This window comes from Nannobrachium achirus, assembly GCF_963921795.1.
Source record: "Nannobrachium achirus genome assembly, chromosome: 9".
Lineage (NCBI taxonomy): Eukaryota > Metazoa > Chordata > Actinopteri > Myctophiformes > Myctophidae > Nannobrachium > Nannobrachium achirus.
Genome location: NC_137818.1, coordinates 33,020,203 through 33,030,454, shown reverse-complemented (window position 1 = coordinate 33,030,454; position 10,252 = coordinate 33,020,203). Strand labels below are relative to the sequence as shown.

Below are 10,252 nucleotides of genomic sequence, written 5' to 3'. Positions count from 1 at the left end.
TGGTTATTATGAAAAATCCAAATAACGCTAACCATATTCCTATCAGGATAATTGTGAGAGGGGATCAATTTGCCTATTATGGTATAGCAATATGGGATTCCTGTCCCCCTCTTGACTAAATGAAAGCGTGGTCATAAAGTTGACGCTCCTTGCCTCCTTCTAAACCCGTCGTCTGTTTATGGGACCTCTTTCTCTCTCTTTTTTCAGCCATATAACCATAAAAAGACCATAAAATCACTCCTTGGGCTCCTCTTTCTCTTCCGCTTCTTTCTCCTCCGTCTCTTCCACTTCACCGTCCTCGTTGCCCTCTTCCTCCGCCTCGGCTTCAGCCTCCCCTCTCTGACCCGGAAACTTGTCTTTGTTGTTCTCCTTTTTCCACTTCATTCTCCTGTTCTGAAACCAGATCTTCACCTGCCTCTCGGTGAGACTCAGGGCGTGGGACACCTCGATCCGCCGCTTGCGCGTCAGGTAGGGGTTGAAGAGAAACTCCTTCTCCAGTTCAAGAGTTTGGTAGCGGCTGTAGGTTTGCCTCCCGTTCCGTCTCCCTGGGGCTTGAATGAAATAAGGCTCGAGGTTAGGCTAATCGAGTGATCATGGTGCCCACAAGCATTAACATGATAGCCATTTATTTCTACTTTTCTCTTTTCTTCGCCAGAAAATAGTCAAAATCTCGTAAAAAAATCCAAATTGAACTTGCTGTTGTGGGCCGATTTAGTTAGCTCATTTGTGAGAACAGCTGCAGTAAAATGTATTAACAGCTGAAAAGGCTAAATGATAACATAGGCTATATACCATACATATTCTCACACGTGTTCTCATAACAGCCTATAGGATACTTATTTTGATATTTACACTGTATTTTATGATATACCTGGAGCAGTTCCAGTCAACAGCAACAGTCAACAGTATAGGCCCTAATCTCAATTTGTTATTGGATAGGCATGGCCACAATATGGACTGCCAATATAGGCCTACACACGTAAAACTATGTCTTAAAACTATATGACTATCAAGTGTGTGTATATTCCCTGTAGGCCTAAATGTAAAATTGAACGATACAAATGTGTATTGTGTCTTGTGTTTGCTTATATCATCTGGGTGTTTAAACTTTATAAAAAAGGAGATCTTGCATAATTTTCCATATTTGCAATAAGGCAAAGCCCATGCAGACTAAATAAACTCTCTCCCTTTGCCTTTGACACGCACACAAACATAAACGCACGTACACGTGTCTCTCACACACACACACACACACACACACACACACACACACACACACACACACACACACACACACACACACACACACACACACACACACACACACACACACACACACGTGCGCGAGAAAGAGTGCACAGAGATAGGGGAAAGAAAACAAACAGCTGCTTATACCTCTGACGACGAACACACTTAAATATTTCTATATACGGGGATTACAAACACCTCCATTATAATGAAGTCTGTGACTAACTAAACGCATACACTGTAAAATAAATGAGACATAGGTGTTTCACAGACTAAAGTACAGTAGGCCTATAACCATACAGAATGATCCCAGAAAAGAAGAAGTAATATCTGCAAAGTCGTTATGATCACAGCAATATGTCTAGAGCCTCGTCCTTAGGCCTGTGGCTTACATCCCCCCAAAGCCTTTAACCCCTGCTTCTAAATGAGCAGGGAATGTTGTGTTGCATTGGGATAACCTATCTGTCATTACGGTGTGATTGCTACTGATGGCATTATGTGGAACTACAGCCGCGGTCATGTTCGCCCCACTGCTATATAGCATTTAGAATTTGTGAAATATCTTATGAGAACGATAATTGACTGAGCTGGTGCCATGAGTTATGTTCCACAACGCTGTGTTTTAGCTACTTTGCAAAGCAACAATTCAGTCCCTCTAAGGACAATGTGCTCCAAGAGTCGTATGCAGGGCTATAACAGTGCAATAAAGGTTTTATACCCCCTATCCCCGTTCCCACACTTATTTCTCTTTTCTCGGTGACACACGAGTGCACAGGCGTATAACAAACACTCACACTCACACTCACACTCACACACACTCACACACACACACACACACACACACACACACACACACACACACACACACAGACAAACACGCACACACTCACATGCGCGCGTGGAGAAACAGCAATACAGAAAGAAGAATACGAAATAATTCTAATAATTCTGACCGTGGGGTCTCATCCAAGGAAACATAAGAGTGGGAGAGGAGTTTTGATTTAAGTGGCCTTGTCCGTCTCCGGGGTTAGAGCTGCTCGACGATTTACAGTCTGGGTATTGCGCGAGGCTTGCGTCTTGCTGGGTACCATAAAGCGTTTGCCTCGGAAGGGCTTCATATCCATAAAATTTCGTCGCGTCTCCGTGGCAAGCCAAGGCGCAGGGGTTTTGCTGGTATCCGGGATTGGAGATCCCCGTGGTCCCGTGGTGGAAAAAGTCCTGCACATGATGGGACGGGTGCTGAAAGCCCGGTGCGGTAGCTCCGGGTCCGTACACCAGCGTGTGGCTACGGGCAACGCTTTGTGGAAACCTGCAGTCGTAGTAAGTTGGCTCCAACGATTCGCCGCCTTTGTACTTGGAAAAAAGAGGGTTAACAAAATAGGAGCTCATGTTTAGTTTGCATCAAGCAGACGGCTCTCTCGCGGTAGGAACAGCCCTATCTCCTTTAGGGTGATGGCAGCCTTTTGTTTAGGTCCCAACTCGCACACAAGCACAGGCAGACAAACCGGAACTAGGAGAAACGCTGCCCCCTTGGACAATATACGGCAGCTCAGTCTCTCACAGACGCGCTTCTCATCGAATTCCCTCTCACACAGTCGTCAGTGTTTTCGGCTATTGCTAGGCTCAAACCCCGGCTCGTGGCATGTGCTTTGGATGTGTGTTAGCTTAGATTAAAGCTGGCTTGCTCCACCGGCACAGTCACGGGAGCTTCTCTTTTCTTTTCTTTTTTTTTTTTTTTTTTTAGCTTCCTACCCAACCACCCCCACTATAACACCCCCTCCCAGTACCCCCTCCCTTCATCTCTCCGTGAACGGTCACGCATAGGCCTGTGTACACCTTGAGAGGACCTGCGATCATAAGCAGAACATTATGGAGACTATAACATCTTATAAATGCTACGTTTGTTACAACAAACAGAACGGCATAGGAAATAGCTCTGCCACAAACCACGGAGTTGTGAAATAGCTTGAACTCATATAGCCTGTGTCTAAAATATGGTGTGCAGTGTGTTTTTGTTTTCCCCCCTTCTAGGCTATAGCACAAATACAGTATATATTCGTATAAAAAGTGGGACAGGTTTAGTCATTAGAATTGGCATAGAGAGCTGTATGGGATGTCGCCAACCTTCTCACACACAGGACTATAATAAAGCTTAGGCTATATATTAAATTATTATTATCTAGGTTTGACCTACTGTGCGCCTAAAGAGCTTTAGCATTTGGCTTGGGGTCATCAAGACCACAATGTCAGGCGCAATAAGGGACAGGCGCATGGCAAACGCATGCAAACCCCAAAGTATGATGTACTGTTACTGTATACAATCAAAACACAAAACACTCACTGACGTCGTAATCGAGCAATGACCAGCGCGAGACACTTGCGCCATGCGCTGTAAAACACCGTCGCATGCAAATATAAACACGACCTATGAATACTAGCTGCCACTTTACTGACCCCGTAAAAACCTACGAGGGAAACGTAGTAAATCTCCCACGTGGTGGAGTTCATAAAATTTTACTTGGGTGTTTAGTTATACCGACGGACATGTTCTGAGCTGCAGTCGCCTGTATAGGCCCTCTTCCCAATACCACTGTGGTTTTTGTGGCGTTTGCTCACGATTTTTATACATCATCGTAAAATATGAAAGGCCCAGTAAGCAAATTTATAGACTTTTCACACTCTATAAATATGCAGATTGCAACTGCCATTGTTACACGTCTTTGCAAGTTTGTTGGCTATTTCTGTCCCTGACATTCACATTCACAGCAGTCACAGCATAGGCCCTCTAACTGCCATTTTATCGCAACAATCCTAATGTTTTCATCGCCCTGTACGGTGGCCATGCATTATAACCGCCGTAAAAAATTCCATCATACTATGTAAATCATAGTATACTAGAATATCCGTTGTTGCTACTGTTGAAAGTTGTCTGTGTTATTTATTATTATTAGTAGTAGTATTGTTTACTCATGGTTATTATTGTTCTTCTTCTTATTATTATTGATGTAATAACTACTACTACTATAACAATAATAATGTATTTCTTGTATTTTGTATTTTCTGTGCTACCACAACTGCTATAATAAATAAATAAATTGTAATAAATTGTAATAAAGAGTATAGTGTTGTTTTTCTAACTTTTAGTGCTGCTGCTATTTTTGTTATACACAAATCGGAAAATACTTAGTTTCTGTGCATTTATTTTGTGACCTATATAGTTACAATTAATGTAAATACATTGACCTCAACTATGTCCCCACTGTTTAAAAAATAGCAAAAGAGTATAGATCAAGAATTCCTTGCAAACATAGATGTGAATAGCCTATTTGAGCAACGGGTGTTCATTTCGACGCACATTTGCCGTGCTTCTGCTATGGTTATCATGTGCTTTGCAACAAGACCAATGGCCTGCTTGATCCATGCATTCACAACAATGACAGTATATAGGAATGTTTCAAAAACTGAAAATGTCACCTTGCGTGAAACAAATAATCCTAACAGGGCCAGTAAGTCACCATTAAAGAAAAAAAGGTCAATGGAAACCCCATTTGTCCCCAACGGAAACAACCATGGTTATTCACTACATCCTCGAACTGTACTTGACACAAAACGTGGTGAGTGACCATATCTGTCATTTTGTCATCGATAAGGCAGCAGGCTACTCCTCATTTTTTACCCAAGCCACAGAGCGTGTTTGGCCATTCAGGAGGACAGAGTTAGCCCAAAGCGTGGAACAACAGCGTCATCTAGTGTTCAGATGTATCCCTAACTACAACAACCCCATCCACAAATAACACACTGGAGTAATGCAGACACATTTCATATCTTGAAGGTCTCCATATATAGTCTATATATTTCTTATACGCAAATCGAACTCAACTACTGCCTGCACGAAATGATGGTATGGCTACTGAAATTATTACCTATCCAGACCAAAAGCAAAGAAAACGAGGTATTTTTAATCATTTAACGGAAATGTTGTATATGCCTATTTTATTGGCCCGTCTGGCCAAGTATTTGGTGTTGAGGAGCAGAGTATAGGCTGTGGAGCACTTTGTGGAGCACTTTTATTTACACACAACAACTATTGGCGTTTGGCGTTTTCAACTATATTATGCTGATATACCTCTCACGTGATGAAATCCAGGGAGGTTTCCGATGGCCAGCAGGCATATAACTGGCTAAAGGAAGCGTATGGCTCTCCTTTGAACGAGTCCACCACCACCGTCAATTAAAACCATAAAGTAATTTAGCCCAGACGTCTAGCCAGTTAGTCGAGTTTGCTTTGTTGGTCTGCATTTGAGACAAACAGCCGCGCTCCAACAGGGCTGTAAACTAGCATTTTTGTCCTAGCTGTGCGGAAATGCACTGGATTGGGCTTTGAAATTACAGCATCCTGTCCGTATTGTTTGCCACCACAAAAAGGTAATTTAGGCCTGTCCCAGGAAACAAATGCCAGACATGGGAATTTGTCTCTCGTTAAAAAACTGTTCACATAAGCTTATTTCACAATTTCCCAAAAAATAAGCTTGAACCATTTAATGCGTAGGCCTTATTGGATACATTGGCATGTTAATTCCACTCAAAATGCTCTCCTGGGCAGTGGCCTATGAATACAGAGGCCCGCCGAGTGCGCACTTCAAAATATCAACATCGTTTACGCTCACATTGACGGTGTATTAGGCTTAATATTTTCTTTTATAGACCTACTTTTAGCCTACTGATGTAGCGTATAGTCCCATATACACCAAAGTCAGAAAGAACACTATAGGAGCTCGTACATTTGCATGTATAATCTTTTATTACAGACCTATCGTGAAACAGTTGTGTAACAAAACTATGCATGTTTAATTCAATAGAGGCAAATTCGCAAAACGATTGTAAGTCTATTAGCCATATATTTGCATATCTATTTGCATTTAAGGCCGCCTAAGCTAGCATTTAGCGCCTTACCAAAATATAAAATAAATAAATGGCCTCGTAGTTTAAGCTATATTATTATAAACACAACATTTCTTCCTGAGTCACCAGCTACGTTGATACATAAGCTTTTGACTTATTTCCAAATGTAAAGCAACTTTACTTGGACTATAATGTTCTTCCTTCAAAACAAAGGACTCATAGACATTTAATTAAGGAACTATCCATCTGTTTCCCATATCTACAATGTGTCTGCGATTTGTTCATTTCGCTGCATACAGTTCTTTGATCATGAAAATATAATCCCTTTGTTGACGTTGGAAAGAGGCTCAATATGGAAGGCCACCATACAAAGCCATTTCCTTCATAAAAACAAAATGCGGTTGGTCGGCAGTATATTTGATGTTATCACTTGAATGGGCAATAAATACAGAAAACAAATGTTTCGTGAATACGTTTGTATATATTTGAAGAGGCCTATATCTACACTTGATAATTAAATTCGCAGAAGACTACAGTCAAAAAGAATGAGAGATGCACAAATAGTATATTACCGACGACTATCACAAAAACACAAAGACATAATACAAGCCAGATCGCAGATGTTTTGTTTCTGTACAAAATAGGCCTACTGCACCTGCACAACAACGTGGAAAGAAAACAAACATAAACGAAACATTCACAAGGACATCATAAATTATGGGCAAAATGAATTTCAAAAATAATTCAAGTATTATCTCCCTTATCCTTCGGACAGTTTACAGCATATCCAAAGTCTGCACTTGTATAATTTGCCTTAAGAACAAAAGAATCATAAACCTATATCAAAGTAAAAGCAAGAATGTACTCTCCATAGAACTTTTTTTTTCTTTTCTAAAGCTGGACACAGAAAGGTGCACTGGAAAAATAATATATTCAGCATCAAATAGTCTTGAAGTTAAGGTTAATACAAAATCCAACAAAGTGATAAATATGGAGAGGGGGGGGTAAACGTGTGTTTTGGTATATCTGTGTTGTCCATGTGATACTAGTGGTTATTACAGTTTTCTGATTTGGATTTGAGTCCATTGCGGTGTAATAGACGGGCATTATTGTTCTTTCTTGCTTTCTCTATCGCTCTTTTCTTTGTTCATTTTCTTCATCTTCATACGTCGGTTCTGAAACCAGATCTTGACTTGTCTCTCCGTCAATGACAGGACCCTGGCGACCTCGTATCGGCGGTCTCTGGTAAGGTAAGAATTGAACAAAAACTCCTTTTCGAGTTCCAGAGTCTGGTACTTTGTATACGGACATCGCTTCTTCCTCGTGGAGCGTGCGTGTATCCAGTTGGCCACTGGGTTGTCTGCAAAATCAGTAAAAATGAATCATTAATCAATTATTATGATCAAGCACATTCAAAATTGAAATAATGTACAATGCACCATGATGACTGTTGAGCCTTTAGGGCCGAGGCAGCAGTTGAGTGACCCCGTCAAATGGTGCCCACATTCACACAGGCCTATTGAACACAAAGTCAAAACCTGTGGAAATTCAACGTGTATTGCTAAAGCCAAGCGATGGTTCACTTTGGGGAAGCATATATGTCTAGGCCTGAGCCGGCCATTCCTCTCTTGTCCCCCTAACTTCTGAGTAACACCGTCGTAAAATACTCAATGCGCTTATTCAGTTTATTGGCCCATAAAACGGCCTGTGGTTCAAGCCTTTACAGGTCCGTGGTGAAAGTCCTCGAATATGTCTCTAACATTCCTAAAGTTGTTTGGGAGAGTCATATGAATTTGTTTTGGAATGGAGTCATAATAAGAGTCTAGACTCCTATTGCGCATAACATGGCGCAGCCTTATCTTTTATTAATCACATTTCCATTACTATGTGCAATCTATATTCCACCACTGATCTTCAAAGAGGATATGCATGGGAGTATGTCACTGCATGGACCGAGCCGCTCTGAAAGAGCAGTGACTCTGAGGTCGTAATAATCCTCTATACACTGATGTGCCGAAAAGGCAGGAAGGTCAACACTATGATCGTAAAATAAAACCATAAGGCGTTTATTGATTGATATTAAGGCTAGTTCTTATATTAAAAAATCTAATACGTAGCCTATGATTTGGAGATGATAGGCTACTATAGCCTAACAAATTCACTGCCGTCGTATATATAGGCTACATCGTTTTTTTTTCCCGAGTCCATGTTTACAACCCTGCTCGTTTTATAGCCCTTTAGTAGCCTACTAGCGTTTGTCTTTTATAGTTCCTAAAGCTAGCCCTCTAGCAAAGGCGATTCAGTTGAGAACGGAAAGGGGGATGAGAAACATATAATCTAATTTCATGGAACACGTTGGAATACCTTTAAGCAGATGCAATTAAACAGAATGCCATCTAAGTCCTACACGGTTGTAAAAGAACAAGGGCTTGAACTTACTCGGGTCTAGCTCTGGCTTCTCGTCTTTATGTTTCGCTGAAGCCTGGAGCTCCGACTCGGGAGAAGAGATATTCTGCGGCGTCTTGTCTCGTATGTCAGCGGACGAGCAGTAAAGATAATCCGTGTAGGTGCGTCCGTTGGAGGCGATGCACTCGCCGGCTCTGTGCTCCTGGAAGGCGTCCGGCTTTAGACCGTAGTGCCTGCTGTTCGCCGGATAGCCATGGAAAGGCATAGCACCAGATATCGGCTCCAGCCATGACCGCATATACCTCGAGTCTGTGCCTAAGTGAGGTTGGTGACTGTATGGATGGTAAACCACAGATGACTGGGAGTGCACGGGGGCCCAGGAGGTAGAGAAGACGGGTGGCTTCGGTGCGAAGCTGCAGGACGGGTAGTCAACGCCGACACACTCCGGTACCAGGGACGTCGGTCGAGGGCCGGCGGGGTGCGAACCAGGCGCCGAAAACCGAGTCGCAAGGACATCCTCGTTTTCATGGTTGATCAGAGAGTCCACATAATAATTACTTATGGGACCCGTGGTCGACATGTCGAAGCCTCCTGACTCTTTTACATGCATCCGATTATTATATGGAGTGTATGTGTACTTTTTTATCTACCCATAGAACAATCAAGGCAGGTAATTATTTCTCAACGCTTCCCTGGCTGCTATTGGCTGCCTCACCAACACGTGATTATATTTACCCCCACAAAAATTGTACAGTGGATCAATGCGCGAGTTATCCTGGGATACCAAAGCTCATGAATCGGATTAATGAATATGCGCCTTTGCTTTTTCTTCGGACATATTAGAGGTAAATTCTAAATCCAACAATAATCTATCCGCGTGTGCAGGCTATACTTTGTGTGTCACTCGTGTTAGACATTTGCCTCGTCGCATCACAAACCTACGCAGGGTAGAACTAGGTCCCAAATCTCTCAAGGCACTATTTGATGGTGTAATCAATCTCTGTCTGGCGAAATCTACCGTAACCCATCTTAATGCACTGGATGTTACAGCATGCGACAATTTATTAAAATAGTTTACAGAGTTCGTCTGTACATTTGATTAAGTGAGGAATATATCTCGTCGCTTGTGTAATTTGTTGATAGAGTGGCTATTTGAGTTCATGTAAAAAAGGACGAGCCAGCAGGCTACAGAGACGCTATAGCAGCAAGACACGGGACATAGACTACACCAAGACCAAAGTTAGCAGTGTTATAACAGCAAAGCAATTGACCAAATATTTCCTAAATGGAATTTGTGAAGATGGGCGTGGAGGGGATTCAAATTCTTGAAAACTTGCCCGCTACACCGGCTATATTCGGCTAGTGGTCGTGCATGTTTTTATGTCCTTCAATAAATTTTTACGAGGACCATTTGATTGTTCATAAACGTGTCGTTAATAAGAGTGCAGTTGAGTTCCTAGTTCAACATAAAACCAACACTGTGCATGTGAAACAAGTCCTATCAAACAGGAACGCTGAAGACAGGAAAGAGGAGATACTGCCGAGAGGATAGGAGGTAAAAAGGTTCGTTAAAGGGCTAAGTAGACGATGTCTTTCACACCAGGAATAATGTTACTGTTGTATCTAATAGCAAGAGTTAATTTTATAGACCGGTTCGGTTCAAACAAGACTTAAAGGACTGCTATACTACTATTCT

The 10,252-nt window shown here is 42.0% G+C and overlaps 2 protein-coding genes across 2 annotated transcripts; both read right to left on the bottom strand.

Annotated features, from left to right (window-relative positions):
• Positions 1-234: 234 nt before the first annotated feature.
• On the bottom strand, positions 235-2,637 carry hoxc8a (homeobox C8a; the record flags this gene model as incomplete). The annotated part of the gene is made up of 2 exons (XM_080732473.1): positions 235-551; positions 2,202-2,637. 2 exons carry the CDS (start codon positions 2,635-2,637, stop codon positions 235-237), a joined length of 753 nt encoding a protein of 250 aa, XP_080588599.1.
• A 4,619-nt stretch (positions 2,638-7,256) lies between these two features.
• Positions 7,257-9,193, bottom strand: hoxc9a (homeobox C9a; the record flags this gene model as incomplete). Its single annotated transcript, XM_080733721.1, has 2 exons — positions 8,590-9,193; positions 7,257-7,510 (listed from the first exon to the last, which is right to left on the bottom strand). The coding sequence occupies exons 1-2, from the start codon at positions 9,164-9,166 to the stop codon at positions 7,257-7,259; spliced, it is 831 nt and encodes a 276-aa protein (XP_080589847.1). The 5' UTR covers positions 9,167-9,193.
• Between the last annotated feature and the right edge of the window lie 1,059 nt (positions 9,194-10,252).